Raw genomic sequence first — 24,396 nt, forward strand, 5'->3', positions numbered from 1 at the left:
TAAGTTAATTCCTTCAAGAAGTTTGACCATTGTAGGGAGAAATGAACATGAATTTATATATATATATATACACACACACACACTGATAGGATGCAAATGTTTACATATTTTAAGGGGACCTTATTTTATAGTAACTATAAAATATTGCTGCCCACAGGATACTAAGGATACTCTCTCTCTCTCTCTCTCTCTCTCTCTCTATATATATATATATATATATGAAAAATCTGAATTTACCTGTTAAATTCAATTCAGTAAATATGTATTGTCTACTGTGTGCCAGCAGCTGTGCTAAGTAGTAGGAACACAGTAATGCGAAAGGGTAGAAATAATTTCTGTTACCACAAAAATCTTATTCTAGTAGAAAACACAAGTATACAATTACAGGAAATACAATGGAATTTGTTGAAAAGCTAATAAGACAGTTGAGTATAAGCCAGCTACAAGATCCCATCAAAACCAAAATTAACAGAAAAGGACAGTTTAAAAGGACATATAAGTCCATGGGACAGACTGGAGAACCCGGAAATAAACCTTACACGTATATGGTCAATTGACTGACCAGAAAGGAGCAAGACTATGCAATGGGAAGAGAACAGCCCATTCAATAAACAGTGTTGAGAAGGGGCACCTGGGTGGCTCGGTTGATTAAGCCTCTGCCTTCCGCTCGGGTCATGATCCCAGGGTCCTGGTATGAGCTCCAGATCAGGCTCCCTCCTCAGCGGGCCGTCTGCTTCTCTCTCTCCCTGTGCCCACCCCTCCCGCATTCATGCACACACACACTCTCTCTCTCTCTCTAAAAGAAATATATAAAAATCTTTAAAAAGAATGTTTACAAAAAATAAGGTTGGGAAAACTGAACACCAACATGCAAGAGGATGAGACTGGACCACATCTTATACCATACACAAAAATCAGTTTAAAGGGGACTGAACACTTGAGCATGAGACCTGAAACCGTAAAACTCCTAAAAAAAATATAGGTGGTAAGCTGCTTGACACAGATCATGGGGATGGTTTTTTAAATCTGACACCGAAAACAAGTAAGACTATATCAAACTTAAAAAACTTCTGCATGGCAAAGGAAACCAACAAAATGAAAAACAACCTATTGAATGGAAGAAAATATTTACAGATCGTACAGGTGATAATGGGCTGATACCCAAAATACATAATGAACTTCTGCAACTTACCAGTAAAAAGACAAAGAATTCAACTTAAAAATGGGAAGAAGATCTGTTTTTCCAAAGAAGACATGCAAATGGCCAAGAGATACGTGAAAAGATGTTTGACATCATTAATCATCAAGGAAATGCAAATCAAAACCATATTGAGATATCATCTCAGACCCATTAGAATTGTTATTATCAAAAAGAGAAGAAATAGCAAGTGTCAGGCAAGGATGTAGAGAAAAAGGAGCCCTTGTGCGGTTTTGGGGGGATGTACACTGGTGCAGCCCCTCTGGAGAACAGAATGGAGGTGCCTCAAAAGTTAAAAATAGAATTAATTCAGCAGTTCCACATCTAGGTATTTATCTGCAGAAGAGGAGAACATAACTCAAGAAGCAGTCTCATCCCCGCTTTCATGGCAACATTATTTATAATAGCCAAGATATGGAAACAACATTACTGTCCATCAGTGGATGAACAGGTGAAGAAGTGGGGTGTGTGTTTACACGTGTGTACATACGTACACACACACATACACATACAATGGAATTTTATGCAGCCATCAAAAAAGAATGAAATTTCGACATTTGCAACAACGTGGATGGACCTTGAAAAGATTTTGCAAAGCAAACTAAGTCAGAGAAAGACAGATCCCATCAGTTCTTTCTTACATGGGGAATCTTAAAAAATACTCGCACAGGCTCACAGGTACAGAAAGCAAAGTGATGTTTCAAGGGAGGTAGATGAAGGGCGTCCAAAGTAAAAAGAAATCTGGGGAGGTAACATGTTGGCATTATGTGGAACAAGAGGTGTCGTGAGTTAATTGGTGAAGCTGAGTAATGATACATTGGGTTCATTACATTCTTAAACCAGAAAAACAATCTAGAAGTTACCCCCTCATATCCACAGGGGATCCTTTCCAGAATCCCCACTGGATGCCTGACACACAGATAATACCAACTAATATATGAAGTTCTTTCCCATATAGATATACCTGTGATAAAGCTTAATTTATCACTTAGGCGCTTGTAAAAGGTGAAGAACAATTAACTAGTAATACAACAGAACAGTCTGTTCCATACTAACCTAGCAATTAAGGAAAGCTGTGGAACCACTTGTCTTTTTAAGAGTCTACAAAATACGCAGGTGACTTAAGTGGGAAGTTAGACCTGGAAACACCCTTAGGTGACTTTCCAGGAGACTGTTTTCTCTAAAAAGTAGACACTATCATTTTCTGGAATTTTTAAAGTCAAAAATTATGAATTAGTTTCTCTTAACTCTAGTTTCGCTTCTTTCCTTGTCAGTATAATGCTTTGGTAATCAAAAAATCAAAAGCATTTCTCACTTGGCTGCCTCCCACCATCACTCACTGATTCTTTAATATATGGTACAGTTGTTTGCCTGCCTGAGAGATACTTAAAGTAAACAAGTTTTAGGAAGAAGAGATACATAAGATAGATAGATGTAATAGAAAAAGACCTCATTCACAAAAGAAACTAAGCAAACACATAATTTCCTACATATAAACCTAACAAGAAATGCACAAGACCTTCATGATGAAAACTAATGTCGTTGCAAAGAATGTAGAATCTATTTTATCCAGATTTCAAAAAATTATCTCAAAAACACAAAATATATTTAAGTTATGAAACAACACATTCCTGGATAGGGCAATTTAAAATAATGATAATGTCAACTCTTCCCATATTATTCTATAGAGCTCATATAATTTCAGTCAAAGGCCCACCAGGGTGTCTTGATAAATTTTACCTACCAAACACCAAATGCTTCTATATAATGAATGACATGATAAAGGATAAGTGGTCGAGACAGATGGTAACCACACTTAATCACGGTGGGCATGTCGTAATGTACGTAACTGTCAAATCAGTGTGTTGTACACCTGAGACTAATATAATATCGTATATCAACCATACTTCAATTAAAAATAAAAATTTTTGAAAGTTAAAAGATAAGCAGCAAACCAGGAAAAAAATATTTGCATTAATTGTAATTCAGTAATTATGACTCAACAGAAAAATGGGCAAGGAGTTCAAGAATACATATGAAGGGTGTTTGTTCTATCTCACTGGCAACTAGGAAAATGAAAATCACAGCAAAAATACTTGTTCACCTTTTATGCTAGCGTAGTTGTTTTGTTTTGTTTTCATTTAATTGATAATAGACAATGTGCAGAGGGTAGGAAAGAAAGCCCTCCTGTACAAAGTGGGAATGTAGAAATTGATAAAGCCATATGCAGGCCAGTTTAGTTGTACATATGAAAATCATAAGTTTAAATATTCTCCCTTCAATTTAGTAATCCCCCTTCTAGAGAAATACTCGTGTGTCCAAGGAGGCATGTGTTGGCAGTGATTGTAATAGCCAAAAATTGGAAACAGGCCAGACATTATTAATAGGAAAGTAGTTAAATAAATTATGACATCTTCATTATATGGCCTCCAGTGCACTAATTTAAAAAAAAAAAATTAAGTAGGGTTTTATGTGGTAACTTTCTCCTGAGAGCAGTGGGAGCCATTGTAGGGTTTTAAGTGGATGCGCGACATGACCAGACTTGAGTGTTTAAAATATTTCTCCAGGTGGATTATGGGGAATGGATCTGGGAACTATAAGGTAGAGGCCAGGTTCCCATTACAAGGCTGTTAATCTAGTCGCACACTAATGGAGGCCCCATGATATGACAGAGCTGAAACTGTTGTCACATAGCCAAAAATATTCTTATGTCACAGGACGTTTTTGTCTTCTATTTTAATGTGCATTTGTGGAGCAGCTCTTTTGTACAAAGTACTTTCCTAGGCAAGGAATACACAGAATGCTCACGGAATACACAAGATAGGTCTCCCCAACTAGAAAATCTAGTTCCTAAGAGGTTCAGAGTATTAATCTGTGGGTTTTACTGAGTTTGCTTTCCAAACTGGAAACAGTGGAGCTCATGTCTTGGTTTTGGTCTTGATTGTCAGGAAGCTCAGAGACAGGTTGAGTGCCCAGCTGCAATGACCAGAAAGCTTAGGTTTAGGGTATAATTAGCTTCCACTCTTACCCCCAAAGATTTAACCCATTACTTTCATTTCCAAAGGCTGCGTGGTTATGTAGGTCTTCTGTTGTACACTGATTGTCCATTTAAAATAATCAGATCTGTTTAAATTACTAATAAATAAATGAGCATCGAACTCACCATTTTAGCTGCATAGTCCCTTTGATCCCTTGGTGACTTGGTGAAAGCCGTCATTTGACCTCTGACTCCTACTAAAGTTGTGAATATTGTGTGTTGATTCAGCAAAAACCTTTTAATAAGAAAGGGCCCACTTTAACTCCAAGGCAGACCACATTGTGGTTATCAGCTCCCCAGGATTAATGAAGCATTAGTAAAATCATTTTAAAATCGTAACATCTTTAAAATGGAAGAGGTAGCTGGGCACCTGGGTGGCTCAGTCGGTAAGGCGTCTGACCCTTGATTTCAGCTCAGGTCACGATCTCAGGGTCGTGAGATGGAACCCTATGTTGGATTCCACACTGGACGTGGAGCCTGCTGAAGATTGTCTCCCTCTCTCTTTCCTTCTACTCACTCTTTCTCTCTCTTTTAAAAAAAAAAAAAATTTGAAGACTTAGCATGACGGGGTTGTTACAAGCTCAGACTCCGGACCCAGACCTCCAGGTTTGAACTCAGGCAGTGTCTGTCACTTACCAGCAAGGGACTTGGTGCCTTTGGGCCTCAGTGGCCGCATGACAGAGTCCCTGCAGCAGAAGGTTGTTTGCAGCATCGAACTAGCTAACATTTGTAAAGTGCTTGCTACAGGTATCTGTTAAGAAAAAACAAAACACGCACACATACACACAAAATGAAATGAAGATTCTTTCCTAGAAACCTCTTGAAATGGAATAGACATTTATTTTATTTAAGACGGTGTGATAAAAGAAGCAATGAAAGTCTGGAAGCTTTGGTCTTGGTTTCTCATGGGATTGTACCGCTGCAAGAAAATAACCTTTCCCTATGCCTTCCCCAGTCGAAAACCAGATTGTTGATGAGCGTTCCTGCTGATTAACTGAGTGTGGCTGTCACAGGCCCAAGCAGCAGAACACAGAGAAGGGAAAGGCTGCCCTCCGCGTGTTGTGTAAGGAGGGCAGGTAGGAGTGCTGAACACACAGCTCGTCTCCCCGGTGGCGAACTGCGTGATCCGCCCGGGGGTGTTTTGTAAATTACAGTCTCCATAAAGAAGTCGGAAACCTTGCTCTGAATTCACGTGTGCAGGGAGCCGCCCATAAAGGAATGAAGGGTGACACGTGTGTGCTAGAATGGGACATCTCAGGACACAGGGAGAGCCGAGGCCAAGGCTCTCCCCGCCTCTGTGGTCTGTGAACGTCCCCACAGGATTCTAAAGCAATCCTCACCATCCCCTGCCTATTAGAGAAGAATTATGATTTTAAAATCCACAACTCTGCTGTTCATTTGAATTATTTACATAAGCAAGACTTCTCCTTCTTAAATTAAAATCACACGGAAATATGGTATTTTAGACTTTTGGGTATTCTCAGTTAATTTAAGCAGGCTAGAACAGAATGCAAATCTATAAAATACTGTGTTGTTTTTAAAGCTTGGCCTATTCTCTTTCACTTTAGAAGGTCCCCCCCCACACCCCTCCACTTTAATACACTAGCTTATTTCTATTTTTATGACACTTAGTTTTTATATATCATGATAATTATTGTTTTGATAAATTGAACATCTCCCCCCCCCCCGCCCCGCACACATGCTTCATTCTGTAGAGGGCATATCTGTTATCAAATACAAGAAAGACCTAATTCTAGTTTGTAATGATTATGAATTTTTCATAGATTTGATTTAACTGCCTAATTCTGTTTGGAAACTTTATGTGATTTTTTTTTTCTACCCTCTTTTCATTAGCTACCAAAAAGGATACATGAGGGAAAACTAGATGTTTTGAACAAAACCAGAACACTTGATTTACAAAACCAAAAGCTTGATTTAAAGAGTGTGATATGATCTTCAACCTGGCTAGGTATTATTTTAAGGTTTTCATCTGATCTTATTATTATTATTTTTATTTTTAGTAGCAAGGAGATATATTATCTCAAAAACGACTACTGAATTTATTCAAACATTTGTTTTATAAGGAAATTGAAAAATCATCACTTACTGATCGTATTTGATGATTTCCCAAAAAGATAATGAATGCAAACACATAGAGTAATAGTTTATTTTTGATACAAGTGTTCTCAGAGCCTAACAATTTACCCAGAAATGTTGAATAAATCAGTGGGAGAAGTGAAATTTGTATTCTGTTGTGTTTTCACTGATGTTTTCATGTGCTTTCAAATTCAAAGATGGTTAGATTCAAGCTTTCCCCATTTTATAGATGGAGAGATGCATCACTTGTCCAAACGAAAGTCAGAATCTCGCTGGAACTCAACCTGTCTTATCATCCCTTGGTGTTTTGGTCAGGCAGCTACATAAGAAAACATGACTTAAAAAAGAAAGTAGCAGCCAGTGTTGCAAGCTTTGGGCAGTGATGATGAGAAATGGAGATGCTAAGGGGCAAGCACAGTGTCCCAGGCAAGGGCAGTGTACTGGGGAGAGGGGAACGTGGGAGAGAAGAGGATCCAGTCGTGAAATTACATTTCTTACTGTCATCCTGAGCTACATGGCAGGAGCTGTATATTTAAGGATCTTTATAAGATCAAATTATTTCACAAAGCCAGGGCTCATTGTTTCTCTGTAAATGTTTCACATCGATGCGGTAATCCCACGGATAGATACGTGACCAGAACATGGACCTGCTGTTAATGTGATGTATGCCCCGTGTCATTCCGAGCTCAGATAATGAAGAGGAGGCCCCATTTTTTAGCTTTTTTTTTTTAACTTGTTTTCTTGTTTGTTTGTTTTTTTTAAGATTTTATTTATTTATTTGACAGAGAGAGATCACAGTAGGAGAGAGGAAGCAAAGAGATCACAGAGAGAGAAGGGAAGCAGGCTCCCCACTGAGCAGAGAGCCCGATGTGGGACTCGATCCCAGGACCCTGAGATCATGACCTGAGCCGAAGGCAGCGGCTTTAACCCACTGAGCCACCCAGGCGCCCCCTTGTTTTCTTGTTTTTAATGTTGATTTTTCACTTGTACATAAGGCTTTTCAGTGGGAGGAAAGGGCAGGATCACATTATGAAAGATGACCCTGTTAAAGTCATTGTGGAAGACGGGAAGTTATTCGTGTGCCGTGAGCCGGCCCCTGCTGGGCTTGCCTCACCTCTTGTCCGGGTGCGGGAAGTGCGAAATACCTTTGCCAAGAAGGTCTGCGATTTTCCGATTTTCCGAGAGAGAAGAGGCTTCCAGAAGCCTGCACTGCTTGATGGGGAGGTGAGCGGAGCTGAGGGGAGTGAGGAGGGTGAGGGACGATGAGCGCAGAATGGAAACATTACCTGAAATAGGCTTATAAGACGAATGGCCCTGAATCCGCCATCCATCATGATGGATTTACTTCTTAATAATGAGATGCCTCCTTCGTTTATCAGCCCGGGCCTCGTGTAACCTCAGGACTCCCACTCCGCCAAGTCAGGTGCTGAAGGTGAAGTTGCGCAGTTAGGGGTGAGCACGGAGGTCCTCAGGGGGCATTTCCCCTGTGTTTTCTAGGAAATGCTGGGGAGGGAGGGGGTGAATAATTAGCATTAAATCCATTTTGGGTTTTTTTTTTTTTTTTCCTACTAGCTTTGTGGCAAGCTGCAGAATTTGAAAGTCATCATTTATTTATAATACATCTTCGTATTTTTTTAAAATTAGGAATAAAATTTTTATGATGGAATATTTTAAGCTATTAACTTTCACCTTCATGCAACATTTCTATTTGCTGTATAATTACGTTTACATATACTCCAAGTAATAGATTACTATCACTCTGAATTTTAGAACACTCAAAAAAAAAAAAAAGAAAGAAAAGAAACATTCAGCTTCACCATTATAAACCCTGATTTCAGCTAAGAACACATCAGCAGGCCTTAGGCTCCTGATCTGTAGAGCCAAGGTATTTGGGGAAGAACTAGAGGAAAAGTTGGGAGCCCAGCAGTGGTAGGGATGGTTTGTGCTTGTCATCCTGGTGGTGAGAAGTAAGTGGTAGAATGAGATTGTCCTCATCGGATTGTTCCGACTTTATCATGACTCCCCCTACCCCACCCCCCACCATTCCTTGAAACTGTAAATCTGAGAACTTTAAGTTTTATACCACTTGCCAGTCCTCGTGATCCCAAGGAATGTATCAGCAGTAATACACCAGCGGGCTTGGTAGGATCCGCTCCTACAGCCCCAAGGACTTTTAGAACCCTTCAGCCCCTCTGAAATAACCGTTAAGGAAATTGGGTTAACATTTTGAACTTTCAAACTTCTACCCGAGTTACTTTTGTTCGCCTAGGCGTGAATGATCCATGGGGCTATTGATTTGCCTTATCAATTTGTACTTATCTTGTACATCCCCTAAAAAGGTGGGGGAACAAGTACATCTTCTGAAGAAGCTTCTGTGGTTTTGTCTTCTGCTGATGATCTGCTACTCGAGAAACTGCCTCATCTGACTTTTCTTTTCCCCACGTCTCCCATCTCTGACTGGCGGAAGGCCGCGGCATCTTCTTCTTCCTGAAGTCAGTCCTTGAAGATGGTTTTCTTGGTGTGCATCTTGACATCAGCAGTTCTGTATTTAATATGTTAGCACCAAAGCAGGAAACTCTCGTGGATGGTTTTGAGAAAATATTTTAATTATGTTCCATCTTTCTCTATGGAGGGAATGATGCCGAAAATGACTTTTCCATTCCTCATCTTTTTTCTGTGTTACCGTGTTGTGTGTGTGTATTAGAGTACCTCTTTTTTTTTTTTTTTTAAGGAGTTTGTGTGTGTGTACCTTGTTCTAGACACAAATAATGTAGCAAAGAGAGGATGTAGTTTGTGTATTTGGGAGAACACTGGGCCTGGTAGGTGCTCCTGGGAGCTGTAGCTCACAATGCAGCCTTGAATAAAGTACTTCGCTTCTCTGTGTTTCTTCGTTTATGAGTTAGAAGCAACAAAAGTATACGTGAAGATGAACAGTAAGGGACAGTTGTGGACATCCCTCCCCAGAGTGGTGCCCTGGTTACAGTGAGCAGATCTACACAGACCCGTCGGTGGGGGTGGGGGTGCTATGCATGTCGGGGCAGGGAGAGGCTGGGAAATCCCCTGACCCTTCCTCTCAGTGTTGCTCTAAAACAAAATTAAGTCTTTAATAAAAATAAATGAGGAATTATGTGAAATAAGATTATTACAGCTGTTATATGTTATGACAGCAGTGAGAAATGCATTTCTCCCATGGCCCTTCAATACATTACAGAATTAAATCCCTTGAGAATAACCTCCTAGATGATCTGATTGCAGCTTAGCAGTGTTATTTTAAAAAAAAGTATCAGCACGTGATCACATAACTCCAAAAATATAACTACATACTCCTCCAGAGCGCTGGCTCTTTCATTCACTCATTCAGCAAATATTTATTGAGAACCTGCTATGAGCCAGACGTGGCCACAAACAAAAGAAACAGAATCTCCAATCTCAGAACATTTAGAATCTTGCCAGCGTTCCCCAAGGTCATTGCCCTTAGAATTTTTTTAACCGATCAGTGTGCCCAAGGCAAGGAGGGTGTTTTGCCCTGCTGTAACGCCATCTGTATGTACTGTTCTTCAACTTCACACTGTTCTGTGTGCTGTTTTGTAGCAGAGAATTGTTTATTATGATTCTGATATGTTAATGAAGAGGTACTCATTTGCAAATAACTGTTTAATCTGTAATTAAAATCTGGCAGCTCTCGCAAAAATACAGTTAAAATGCGTAGTCACTGGCCTGCTATATTGAATATGCAATTGCAAAACATTAAGAAAAGCATATCCTATTTATCACTTTTAATGAATCTTTCACTCCAGTCCCTCTGTAAGCCCTGGATGGGATTCCTGTCATCCCACCCATATGCCCTTTTTTGGATCACACATAAGCGAGCCATAGCGCGTGCACACACACACACACACACACACACATTATCATTACCATATCCTCATTAAGATGGTGGGCCTCTGACCATATCCTGATGTTTGCTTAGCGATCTGAAATTCATGTATGCAAAAGGAATTTTTCTTATCCTTTTGAAAGAAGGATGATAAATATTTATACAGCCTTAACTCTTTCAGGCAGGCATAGGATCATGTTTTAGAAATGACAAGGAGCCGGTCAGGATCTTTTTCGGCATAATTCATCTTTCCAATAGGTCCTGAGACGTGAATTGTACATTTATCAATATTGGACAGTTTTGTTCCTATCTCCCCATTAAATATGCTTTGTCTTCCTTCTCTGAAATCCTTTTGAGTCCTGCCTTTGCAAAGGGGAGCCACAAGAGTTATCTCTGCTTTTCAGGCAAGATTGTTCCAGAAGGAGGCAGGAGGCCCCGCAGGCCTGCTGACCTGCACTCCTCAAGGCTGGGACCCTGATTGCTCTGCCTCCTCGTTTAGCTGGCTTAGCAACAGTCTCGACTCTGAATCGTCATGGACCCCAAGTATTGCTTTCGTGAAGTTATGCCCATTCTGAAGCAATAATTGGATAGAGCCGCAAGACACTCCTCTACTTGAAATTAGAGGCGTCTCCCAGCTGCTTGAATCAACATCTCTAGTAGTAATGGTGAACTTGGGAACGTGTCTCAGCCCAGAGAGCTGTCTGCTTCCAGTAAATGGAAGATGCAGGAAATTTCCAAATTGACTCCTGGCGGTCGCAGGAATGCTATCAGCTGTATTACTGATAGTAATCACACTCCTCCTGCCTATCCACTGGCTCCCAGAAGCTGGGTTATTAATCTGAAAACTCAAGGCTGGAGCCAGGTAATGGTGTTAATTATTTCTTTCACGTAGGTGAACCAAGTCCCTGAATTGTTAACTCCTATCCGCTCTTCATTCACCCTTGCCCTTTGGCAATCATGAAACCTAGACTGTGTGTCAGCTCTGGAGGAGAAAGGAGGGAGCCCGAGGGTGTTGAGACTGTCTGAGCTCTCAGGCTACAGCAGCCATTGGTCCCAGCCCCTGCCGACCTGCCACCACCATAGCCATGGCCAAAAGCACCTTGCTGTCCATCGGGGGTCCTCTGTGTCACTGCAGGACTCCTCCAGTCCTGCCTCCTTCATAAACTCCTAATTGAGAAACACAGGATATGCGAGCCAGAAAGGGCCTTACAGATGGCTGATTTCAAATCCCCCTGCCTTGTTTTTAGAGGAGGAACCTGAGCCCCCCAACAAAGGAAATTATTTGCTTAAAACAGCTAGTTAATGGCAGAAGGCATCCTGACTTCCTGATTAGTCCTCCTCAAGCTCTGTCTTAAAAGGGAAGGAGAGGGGCACCTGGGTGGCTCAGTGTGTTAAAGACTGCCTTCGGCTCAGGTCATGATCTCAGGGTCCTCGGATCAGGCCCCTCTCTGCTCGGTGGGGAGCCTGCTTCCTCCTCTCTCTCTTCCTGCCTCTCTGCCTACTTGTGATCTCTCTCAAATAAATAAGTAAAAAAAAAAAAAAAAAAAACCAGGAAGGAGATTGTACCACAGTACCCAGAAACCTTTGGTGAGATGCAGGGCTCTAGATTGGGGCTGTGGTTTTAAGGAGGAGTCGGGTCACTGTGGGTTAAAATACACAATTATTGTGCTTTAAAAGATAAAGCAGTATGGAATTCATACTAACGCAATACATTTGGGTGCCCTTAACAGGCAACAATTGGAAGTGGAAATAGACAAGAAGGGGAAAATAAAATGCAATGTGATCTATGAGACAAAAATTCAGTGGGAGAGAGGGTTTTTAAAAACCCACTCTAACTGTAGGACGGACGATGGAAATCAGTTCGTGAATGCTGAATAGTTCGCCAGATAGAGAAAAAGGCCTTTTAGGATTTAAGTGATACCCTTGGGTTTATTTTAACTGGACCCTAGCTACTAGGCGCGGGGTATGAGTAGCCTTCAAAAGTCTTACCCCAGGTCAGCAGTCTGCGCTGTTATTAATGGCTTGACTCCTCAAGGTCTCTCCGTTCCTGCAGTACAGTAACTTTGCATTCCTCAATTGGAAAGGTCTATTTGGGTTCCCTGAGGTTTTCTCAGCTGTGGGGCGAGTTGGCTTGGTTTCTGCTATGGAGTCTTGGTAGCCATCAAGAGCTCCTACTAGAGCCCCGCACAGACCTGGCAATGCTCGGGTTTCAGTAGACTATGCAATAGTGCGTTTGGCCGGAGAGGCCATTGAAAAAGAAATCAAAAGCAGCCGCAGAACTAGATTCCTTTGTGAAAGGTGTTCCTGATAAAAAAAAAAATAATAAATAAAGCTCAGAATTGGAAATTGTTTGGATTGAATGGCTGGGATCTTTCCTTTCTCCTCCCCACTCCGTCCTCCCCCCACAGTAGGTTGATAGGAAAGAGTACATAGGATTACTTGAGGCTTCCATCTTTCTTGGTGCTCACCGTGGAAGGCTATTTTTTTGTTCTTGGTTTACATAGGATCTTTTATTTGCGCCTTACATTTTATATAAAAACCACCCACCTGCTATACAAAAACTACCGTGTTCATCTGTAACCTCAGTTTTTTCAGGTTGGGTTTTATACATATTTTTGCGCTTGTCTGTCCTCGAGAGCAAAGAGGGGCAGAGGATGGCGTTGAACCAGACTAGTCGTTTACATTCCCCGATGCGCGTATGCAGGCGTGTGCGCACGCGCACACTCGCAGCTTACTACCGGTTGCAATAAAATTGGGTAGAATTTCAGTTCAGCTTCATTAACTCTGAGACGGTGGAGTAATATTAAAGGGGGAAAACAGACTAGGTGAAGAGAAATCAATTTCTTTAAATAAAGACGTTTTAGGGGGAACTAGTATCCATTTTTTTGAGGTTATCATTGCCATTCCTCAATATTCTAGACCCATAAACTGCATAGCAGAACTTGTATGTGCTTGAAGAAGCTACATTTTCACGGCAGGAGAGGAAATCAGAATAAATCACTGAGATGCAGGTGCACAGTAATACAAGAAGGCTCTTTCCCCTGCAGCCTGAAAGCCCAACCAATAAGACAAAAGGGCTGGGACTGAGCTCTCCGGGTCTCCCAGAGCTAAGCCAAGGAGTGTTGGGGGAGGGGGGTGTTAGGGGGAGAGAGTGGGGGAGGGGGGAGCAGAGAGAAGAATTGTTATTCGGTCTTCTTTAATGAGATGTGTTGCCCGCTGCTGAAAGATTGGGGCAGCGTCTTTTGTAATGCTAATTAGACACCTTGAGAGCTTGGCTGGCTTTGATTTCTGCTTAATCCCTTCTGCTCTCCTCCGCCTCAATCCTGGCTGGCAAATGGTTGAAAGATGGTGGGGTGTAATTTATTGCTCACGTCTATGCTGAGTTCTTTGCTAACAGGGTTGGTAAGGGGAAGATGTCTCCTACCAAAGTCGGTATGTATGTGGGACATTCATTTTGGGCTTTTTGAAAATGAATTTGAGAATAGCTCGATCTCTGCCTTTTTAGTCCAAGCACCATTGTTTGTTTATTTGTTGGAAAAGGCTGCCTTCGCAGCCAGGCAAAATGGAGGACAGAGTGGAAAATTCAGATGGCCTCTCCCCTTGGTTGCCTCAATCTCCCTAAAAACAACAAGCAAGCTGCTCATGCCTTCGCTTTTGGGGAGACTGTGATCGACCAGAAAAATGGAAACAAGAATAGTGCAAGGGTCAAAAAGAGGATTTTACCAGGTCGAAAAATCCCGCCTTTATAATTGATAGATATGTGTGCATTCTTTCCTAAAATTAAACTGTTGTATTTTTATGATTACTGAAATTATGAGTGTTTGTGATGAGTTAAAGACAATTTTTTTGAAAATGACTAGTTTTTGAAAAATGAGTAGGATGGTCCTTTCTGAAATAGTAAAAGGGAGGATTTCTGTGAAATCCTTAAAAACTAGCTAATACTGGTTTAGAGCAGCCCTGTCCGGTAAAAATGTCCTATGAACCACATAGTATTTTAAATTTTCTGGTAGCAACACTAAAAAAGGACAAAAAAACCAAACCAAACCAAAACAAAACAAAACAAAAAAACAGATGACATTAATCTTAATAATATGTTTAACTCCATATGTCAAAAATATTTCAGCATGTAATCAGCATAAAATTCATGAAATAGTTTACATTATTTGATTCATGTAAAATTTTTGACCTCCAGTGGTTGTGTTGTACTGGTATGTATTTTATAGCACCTCTCCCTTGGGATTTGCCACATTTGAAGGGCTCAGCAGCCTTGGGCTAGTGGCCACTGAACTGGATGGTGCAGGCTTAGTTCAGTTCAGTAACTGACTTGCTGAAAAACAATGGTCAGGGTGAAATCCACTATTTATGGTACGGTGGATATTATTAGCTGTATGACGTTGGCCTTGACACTTAGTCTCTAATGAGCCCTAGTTTTCTCATCTGTAAAATGATGTATTTGTACTCAATGATCTATTTATTCTCCAACCATGCCAACTCTGAAATTCATGATTCCAAAAATGCCTATCTAGAGCCTGGTTATACTAGAACTTACCCGTCCTTTCCTCTAACTTAGTATTTGAAAAGAAGCCTTCTTCTCACCACAGAGAAAATTGCAAGGTGTCCCGTATACCATTCCCATACCTTTCTTCCTCCAACTGTCTGGACCTTTCTTTGAATTCTCCTGAGGCTTATACTGTTTTAATAAAGCGTTTGATAGTGTTTAGGCTCTCAGCAATCTTCGCTCAGTACTTCTGAGTGAAGATGTAAAAGCAATTGGCAAGTAATTACTGCGCATTAGTAGAATTACGTAAACACCAAATCTCTAAAACCCAGTGGTCAGTCTTTCTTCTTTCTCTCTCTTTGTGATCTAGCTAGTTTACTGTGTCATCAGTGAAACACAAATCCTAAAGCTGACTTATGCCTATGAGTGCCTCAGTGGTCCTATTGTTCCTGTTGTTCCTTCCAGGAAGGTTATCAGTTCAACTGTCCTGAGTCATAAGTGTGGTCACTTTCTGTGCCCCAGGAGAAGCCCGTCAAAGAAGAGTGGCCCAGACGCGCAGAGTCACGATTGGTAGAGACCAGTGTGAAAAGATGGGGAAGGTGGAAGTATGTGGAGATTAACATTTAATCTTAGAATCAAACTTTTAATAAAAGAATGTTCCACACACGTATCTCATGTTGGCCTCCGTTAGTCATCCTGTTGATAAGATCTCATGGATAGCTACTACTGGCAGCATCTGGCTTTGGGACTTGAGATAGTTCTCAATGTTTGTTGAGCACCTTCCTACACTGCCTGGGCATTGTCAAGCTTACCTGATGTGGGAAAAATAGATCTAACATACTTTGTGCTAGTTTTGTGATAAAAAAGGGCCACTCGTCTCTGTTTGTTAAGAGAGTAGATCTCATGTTCTGTGTTCTTACACAGTTTAAAAAAAAAATCTTCACAAAAGCACTGTAGGTAACACCTTAGAATGTTCTAGAATACTGAAAATTTACAGGCAGGTGGTTAAAACTTGGCTGTTTTTTGAATTGGCAGTTGAGTAAGCACCCAGGTATACATTTCTAATACTGCAAAGGGGTCAGGTTGGCATTTCTCACATAACTGTTTGCTGTTGAGAATTATTTTAACCAGATCAATACAGCAGGGTTATTGTACTATTACTGTTGGCTCTCACCCAGCAGATGAAAAGAGCTCTGTTATTAGAATGGGATTTTACCTCTAAGGGGGAAAAGACTCCCTCTTCTCTCCCTTTTCTCTTGCTGAAGTGGGCACAAGACAGAAAGCAAGCCAGCAAGCGATTGAAGAAGACAGGCCACAGGGCTGCTATTAGAAGAAACGTCATAGTCTGATCGGATTCCAGAGATCCCTGGCATCTGGCCTTTGTATATTGCATCCCTACTTTTGCAAAAAGACTCCCCCCGCCCCGTTTTCTTGGTGTTTCTTCTGAAATATGAGGAAGGAACAATAAGGACCACTGAGGCACTCGTAGGCATGGGTCAGCTACTTCCGGGAATGGATATTCTACCTCAAAGGAACATCCTTTTTCTTTTGCATATATTTATTCCTGTTAATAAGGAGAGCTAAAGAATATTTCTTTTTTTCACCCAGAAGATAACTGCTTTTAAAAAGTGATAAAATGTATTTTCAGTCATTGTCTTAGAGTCAGATACGAATCAGCCCCTTTGAGAAGAAACCACCCAACATCTCTCAAGAATCTCTAGGTAGACCAGCAAACGGACGGCAAGCATTTGGAATACGACGGACTTTGAGTCCCATTACTTGTTTTCTGCGCCATCATCATTTTTTGACACACATTCCTGTGTCATGGCCCTTTCATTACAGAGTGGAATTGTCGAGTAAGGATGATATTAAATTTTAATGTTATTGCTATTATTACTGTTGACTGTTGTTAGCATTAGTATGCCTGGTTCTTTCGTTCCAGCGTCTGCAGGGCCAGAAAACAGAAGTGTGCATAAACAGTCAGGAAAATTACCGGATACCCTGGAGACCCAGCATCGCATGCTCTGCCTGTTGAGAATGATGAATCAAAATGGAAAGGTTATCATTTTCATTAGCTAGGAAAGAACAAGACCATACTTTTCTCCAAGTGTAATTACAGTGGTTCACCGGCAACATTACACTGCAGTAATTAGTCTAAAGGTGTATGTGAGGGCAGGCTTTTGCACAGACACTAGAAATATTATTTCAGAGTTTAAGGTCACAGCCTTGTGTTTAACATGTTCCAGGCAGCTTAGGGGAGGGGGGGGGAAACTAATTTGACTGGAACTAAAGAAAGACATTTGACATTTCCCAGAGTCATGCATTCAGAAACCAGTCAGGTAGAAAAATTGTATTTTATTATCTACAAAAACCAAGAAAACAAAGAAAAACAATAAAAGAAAGAAAGAAACCCTCAACAACTTAGCTGCGGAAATTGCATGTCAGAACATTTTGTAGGATAAACGGATATTCAAGTTTATTAAGAATGTGATATAAATAATTATGAGAGCTTTTGATATATGTGTTTTAATCTCCTTTTTTCCCCTAAGGCTATTGGACAGAAGAATTAATTTCTAGAAACTCTTCAGGGGAAGCAAAATAATTTCTTTACCTTCCTATAACTGTTGCAAGAGAGAAATATTTCTCTTGTACCGGTACTCAAATATGCATCTGTCCTTTGTGAATGTTTTTTGGATACTGAGCTGTTAACACTGCAATACTGAGATCTTTCAGACCTAACCCTCCAGTAGAAATTGAGTTGGAATTTTTTTCCAAAGCCTTATCTCAGGCTTCCTCTATAAGTAAAACAGAAGTGAGGACATGGAGGGCTGGGGAGGGACTAAGAAAGAAAAAATAAACTTTGTGTGAAGTTTATATTTAAAGTCATCTGTAGAAGTTTAAAAGAAACCTTCTACTTCTTCTAGAACAAGGGAGTCTTACACAAGTTACATTTCTTCCCGACGTAAAGGTGAAGGCCACAGACTCTGCGGTCTTTGGTTAAGGTTGTATTGTGCGCCGGCCTGAAAGCAATTCTCTTCAGTGTCTCTCTTCAGTCCTTAGTCAGGTAGGAACTTTCTGAGGACAAATGGGGAAACAGTATACTCGAATGAGCATTCATTCAGCAACCACATTCTGCCGGAAACCACTGCTTTGTTAACGCAAGGCTGTTTTATGTGTGTTATCTGGCCATATGGTTAGAACTGATGTTTCTCACAACTTTTGGGCACTTGGGAAATTTTAAGCATAGATGTGACACAAATAACACGGCTAGCTGATTATGTAATGTACTGAAAATTCTGCCCAAAACTTGAATTTAAAAACATTCCTTTTTGCTTGTCGCAGATGTTTCTCTACTCAAGGAAAAGTCACGCACTGCAGAATCAGATCTCTGATGGCGTAGGTTTTCTCCAGTGAGCACTCAAGTGGGAGGCCCCGGGTAGTGGGAGGACTCCGGGACTTCCTCTTCTTCCTTCTGCCCTGCCCCAGAGCAAATCACCACATCTGGCCGGGCCTCAGTGTCCTCTCTTTGAAATCGGAGATCGCCAAACCCGCTTCAGCTGCTGACTTCCTGGTCCGCTTATGGGACTCCTGCCTTTATTTACAGGCTTTATGGATAAATGAATAGATAAGTAAACATAAGTAAACATAAGTAAATAAGTAAACATAAGACCCCTAGTCCCATCTTTCCAACAAGGCCTGGAAAACTGTACAGGTGCGTTCTTTCGTATACAGCCCTGTGAGATCACCAGTAATGCAGGATCCCATGAGGCCTTTTCCCTGCACTTTGCCTCAGTTTGGGGACGCAGTCTGTGACATGGAAGAAGAATGGCTTTACAAGACCATTTTTATCATTAATTTTTCATAAAACATCCTTTTTGTTGTTGTCTTATTTATTTAAGTACACCCCTGGCCCAACGTAGGGCTCAAACTCACAACCCTGAGATCAAGAGTTGCATGGTCTACCGACTGAGACACCCTGGTGCCCTTCATGAAACATCTTTTTTTTTTTTAAGATTTTTTTTATTTATTTGACAGAGAAAGATCACAAGGATGCAGAGAGGCGTGGGTAGGGGGGAGCAGGCTCCCTGCTGAGCAGAGAGCCCAATGCGGGGCTCAATCCCAGGACCCTGAGATCATGACCGGAGCTGAAGGCACAGGCTTAACCCACTGAGCCACCCAGGCGCCCCATGAAACATCTTTTTAAAGCTAGATTAAAATAGACTAACTGAAATTCTGCTTGCCCTAGGAAAAATTGCTTTCTCCACAGACATTTAAGGAATAAATGACAGAATAAGCCTACCTTGTGTGAGCAGGACTGACCGCCACTTGCAGGAGTCCTGACTTTGGCCACAAGATCAGACTTCTCAAAAGGAAACTCAGTTTCCCCCTGAAATTCATAACTTCCCATCCCAAGTTCCCACATCCAAAAATGCTGAGGAAGCTAAGTGAGCATTTTAGTTAACCAACTATAAATTATACGTCTGTAAAACAAATCAGAAACAAAAGGGTTATCTTTCTTAGGATTATAAAACAGAGGTTTTGTTGGGAAGATTTTGACGGGTTTCTTGGGGTTCAGATCCCTCAACAGCTTTTTGAAGGACTTTGTGGGTATTCGAGATCACGTTACTTTTAAGTGCAGCAAGAAAATAGCTGTGTGCTTGAAGCGTATGTTAACTTTAGGGAAAGTGAGCCTGGATTCAGAGTACGTATTTTCGCATCGGGAAGCTTGTGGACGTACCAGCCCCAATCCTACTGATCTACCACAGAGGAGGACCTAGAACTTTGGAACTGAGAGGTGTTTTAAATCTTAGAACCCAACTCTCTTTTTCCCATGTCCTGCTACTTCCTGACCTCTCCTTTTCGCGCTGAGTAAATGTCCTAACTTCTCTATCTTAAAAATAATCTACTCAGACCCCGTGTTCTCCCATCTAACATCTGCTTCAAACATGTGGTGGCTCGTGTTTTTAAGCGACCCTCCTTGAGACTCCTCTCTGCCAGGTTCTGCGGGCAGGCCACACCCCTGCTTTGACCAGCCCTCCTCCCTCCAAGCATCCCCTTCCCGCCTGTCCTTGAACATTCCTGCTGTCGTGACGCCAGCTCTAGACCATTCTTTGGGTGCCTGATTCCACTGGCACCCTAATTTGTGCTACCAGTCACAATCTTTATGAAACACTTCATTGTCAACCTCTCACATAGTCTTAGGAATTTGTCCATTTTTAAAATTTTACCCCCGAGTTCCACCTGAAACCTTCCCCCTGCACCCCTGCTTCTTAATGCCGTGGGTGTTTTTAAGGTTACGGGAAATAGTCCATTCTCTTAAAGGTTGTCTGATAGTCACTTCATTGCAACTTCAGTCTTATATACATATATATCGAGGAGGGCATTTATTATTCATTTTAGTTAGTTTTTTAAGGGGATTGGAATAGATTGCAGCAGCTTTTCATCCAAGTCCTGGCTTCCTTATGCTCATTTTTGCTTTGTGTCTTTCGAGGAACTTTAAGAGCCTCACTGGTGAGACAGGATGCATGACTAAGGGGACAGAAGAGGTGACAGGAGGATGTTTGCCACCGTAAATTACCACACATAGCCATTTCCCTGCATCCTTGTGGCAAATATCAGTTAAATACTCAACTATAAATAGTTCTCTGGTGGTTGATCAGAAGCCCCACCCTCTGCTGTGCACACGTAGCAAGTCTCCCCGACTCTGGGTCTGTGTGAGCTCGCGTGGCTGTTACCTGGTGAGCCAGGGGAGCCCAGCAGTGCGGACAACAGCTGTCCACCTTCATTCAAACAAGACGGAAGCAGCAGCTACAGTCTCAGGGGCTCAACAATCTCATATTGTTGCTAGATTCGTTTCCCGAAAACTTAATGTGAGATGAAGTGTAATTGCAGATTTCCTTAAGAACCATTGACAGATACTTAGCCTAAGTCATAAGCAACTCACACTGTGAAATGTGTACAAACATGCTAAGTTTTCCTCCAGAAGAATATACTTCAGTAAAAACCAATATTCATCATTCTTGTTAAATAAACAGCCATTCCCATTCGATGGAGAAGTTGGGGAGATGTTCTTTGGTTGCCACTCGATTTTCAAAAGGGGTGAATGTGGCAGGAAAGTTCCTTAGTTTTCAGGGAGTGAAGGAAGTGCCTGGTAAGTATCCTCCCAGAGACCTTACGACCTTTGGCTAAGGGGGCTACATTTTGAACAAGATAGTAAAAAAAGATAGTAAATTATGGTGTGTTTAGGTATTGGCATCATATGATGGAGAGGAGAGTTTGGTGTTTTGTTTTTAATTGTTAGGTGGTCTGTTTAGTGCAGCTGTGTTTACGTTTCCTAAACCCTAACTACCCGACTGCGGTAGCAAGTCCCTACATATGAGAATAGGGACAGCTTTTTTTTTTTTTTTTTAAGATTTTATTTATTTATTTGACAGACAGAGATCACAAGTAGGCAGAGAGGCAGGCGGAGAGAGAGGAGGAAGCAGGCTCCCTGCCAAGCAGTGAGCCTGATGTGGGGCTCAATCCCAGGACCCTGAGATCATGACCTGAGCCAAAGGCAGAGGCTTTAACCCACTGAGCCACCCAGGTGCCCCTAGGGATGGCTTTTTTGAAATCTTCTTGTCCGTGTGCTTTGACACAGAGAGTTGTATTTATCAAGCAGTGAAGGCAAAAATAATTCTAGGCACAATCATTCCGTGCAGCTAGTTGCTACTACATCAGACATTTTGACAGCCTTGTTAGAAAGAAGTAATTGGTGCTTTAAATGTACTTCACAGTGGACGAAACTTGGAAGTGGTAGAATGTTTTCGACTGGTCACATTTCTTCAGCCAATGTTTTGGCTGATTTAACTTCTTTGTTATTAAAGATGTGTGCTTAGACCGTAAATGTAGATTGAACCTGGAGAGAATTAACAGTCCCATATCTTTGCTGTCTTTCTTCCTAAAAAAAAATAAAATAAAAAATGAAACATGAACATGGAGTCGTGGCTACAACAAAGAAGAGACGGCTGCTTATGAGAGAGTAAATGTATTTAATAAGGAAATAGCCGTAGGAATTAATCAGTAATTGCAGAGTTATATGCAATGTGTGAAATGTTTAGATGCAGGGACTTAATGACTACTTTTCGAGGCATTTTCTTTACTGTTACATCCCTCATAACTCAAATTAATGTTTATTACTACTCTTCCCCATTGCCAAAATATTTTCATGAATTTGGATTAGAAGCAGCTTGTTCTGGCTTGTTGGGCAACGTTGCTTGGAGAAACCAAGTGATACTTAGAAGAGTTTTGTGTGTCTTGGAGCCCTTAATTATCTTACTTATGTTGAAGGAGGAAGCTAAGTTTTGTTTCATAGTTATGTAAGAAAGTAAGATTTCATGCTAGGCTCATTTTATATTAGTGCATAGGTAATAGCGTCTGTCAGGAAATTTGAATTAGTGGTTCTTCTATTAGCTGCTCAGTAGCTAGCAATCCAGAATCCGCTTTAACTCCGAGCGGATGCCGCTTACTGGTCCATGTCTGGGCTGGCACTTCTGTTTTGGATCCTGAGGTGTTTGCCCTTACCTTTCCTTTTCTCTCCCCTTCTCTCCACAGATTGGCGAAAGACAACAAGTGTTAGTGACCGAAGAGTCTTTTGATTCCAAGTTTTACGTTGCCCACAATCGATTCTACGAGCAGGTGAGCAACACTTCCGAGGCCTGGTGCTTTCTCCGGAGTGAGAGAGGGCTGTGGAGCAAATCACTTAAGCAAAAGGAACAGAAAGGAGGGGAGGGTTGCAGAGTCCTGTCACAGCGAGGGGATTTTAGAGCATCGGGTCGGCTCCATGAACAGGGCCTTATCTCTGTGGGTTGGTCCACAGAATGCCTCTGCAAAGGAGTAAGTGTGTTTTTGTCTTTAGTCGTCTTTGCCGGGACCAGCCGTAGGCTTTAGGAGGCGAGAACAGGTAGTCCCCGCGGCTGGAATTCCCACAGCCTGGCAGAGGAGAGGGGGAGCCTCTGTCCAGGGAACAGGAAGGATGAAGGGGAAGGGCAGGGATTTCCTCCCGAAGCCCCAGCCCCGGCGCTCGCTCAGGTGGTCCGTCGGTCGGTGGTTTTTTCGGTTCTGTTTAGTTGTAGGATTTTTGTTTGTTGTTGTTGTTGTTTTAACTTCCACCTTGGTAAGAATGCTGGGGGCCAAGGGGAAAGAGTCCATTCTGTGAATTCAGCTCACGGGGCCAGCTCTGGAGACCAGCATGAGGATCAAACCGGCTTCACTGAGAGCATCGTCTTCACGGGCCGAGCCTGCCCACTGGCCAGCAGCCTTGCCCTCCCTTGTAAACTGGACCAGCTCACCGCACTGCCGGCCCGCCCAGCTTCTCTCTCAACATTTAGGATTCCACTCCCCCAAGATGGGCAGTGGTTCAGAAGTGACTGAAGAACACAGGTGCCTCCCTCAGGGGCCGTGGCCCTGGAAAAGGCCCAGGAAGAGAGGGGCTCTCCCCTACTCGGCAGTAGACTCTCCATGGGCATAGGGATTTCGTGTGTCACTCTTGGACTCTGTTAATGGTTTTTTGCTTTGTTTTGTTTTGTTTTGTTTGAGATTTTCTTTATTTGAGAGAGAGCACCAGCAGGGGAAGGAGTAGAGGGAGGGGGAGGAACAGACTCCCCGCGGAGCCGGGAGCCGGATGGGAGAACTCGATCCCAGACCCCTGGGACGATGACCTGAGCCAAAAGCAGACACTTAACCAACTGAGCCACCCAGGCGTCCGACTCTTAACTTTTCTTAATACCAAATGTGTTTTCCTACTTTTTGTTCCTTTCTCGTTAAATAAGAAGTGAATTTTTTTTTCCCCTATGGGTCGTGGCTGAAATTAGAGTGTGGGAAACCTCTTCGGGCTAGTGTGGGCGAGTCAGGGAAGGGAAACCCCCTTTCCATGTCCGAAAGCAGGGAGGCCGTAGTCGGAGAGACCTCCCCTGCTGATGCTTCCCAGGGAATAACCCCAAACTGGGCCCTGAGTTCTCAGGAAACGTGGGAGGAACTTTTCCAGGCCCAGACTAAACGTGCCCTGTTCCATACTCGGCAGAAACGACAGCGGAGGGGGGTTCCCAGCACTTGATGCTGGAGACGAGTTTCTTCCCCATTTTCCATCTCATTAGTTGGCTCCCAAGAGCCATTTTCCTATTCAGGCCAACCTGCTCGGCCCTGGGGAGGAACTCGATTGTATTTTGGTCGCCTCTTCCCTCTCTTTTCTCTGCCATCTGGGTTTCTGCCTCAGCAGGAAACTTTTTTCCCCTTCATTTTAAAGGCAATGGCATGCCTCATTAGCTGTTTCCTCCAATTTAAAGCAGCCGGGCTTTTTCCAATTATTACAACTGGAGGGGGAAAAAACACTGAGCCCTTCATTCAGATCAAGGCAGCAGATCAAGGAGAGTTCTTTCTCCCCAGAATAGTACCACATCTCCCAGGGACAGTTTACTCTAGAGATTTTTCTTGTTGTATAAAAACCGATTTAAAGGGGTTTTCATATTCTGATACTAAAGCTCTTTGAGTTCACGTGCTTGCTGTGAGTAATTCAGCGCCCAGGTGACCTTTTTCCTCTCCTTTGATGGGGCCGTGGACTCAGTGGTCATAAAAAGAATCAAACCCAGAAAGACCCAGATCCCTCTTTGCCTCCCAGAGAAGTCGGCCATGGAACCCTGGCTCACCTCCAG

General features: G+C 42.1%; 1 protein-coding gene across 3 annotated transcripts in view; it reads left to right on the forward strand.

Annotated features, from left to right (window-relative positions):
- CDKAL1 (CDK5 regulatory subunit associated protein 1 like 1) overlaps nucleotides 1-24,396 on the forward strand; it is a 640,699-nt gene that overhangs the window by 588,115 nt on the left and 28,188 nt on the right. For all 3 annotated transcript variants that reach the window (XM_059179446.1, XM_059179445.1, XM_059179447.1), the window contains one exon: nucleotides 22,301-22,384. In XM_059179446.1, coding sequence (XP_059035429.1) covers nucleotides 22,301-22,384 — 84 coding nt within the window. The remainder of the gene's footprint in view (nucleotides 1-22,300; nucleotides 22,385-24,396) is intronic.

Source organism: Mustela lutreola, chromosome 6, assembly GCF_030435805.1.
Source record: "Mustela lutreola isolate mMusLut2 chromosome 6, mMusLut2.pri, whole genome shotgun sequence".
In the NCBI taxonomy this organism is placed as follows: Eukaryota; Metazoa; Chordata; class Mammalia; order Carnivora; family Mustelidae; genus Mustela; species Mustela lutreola.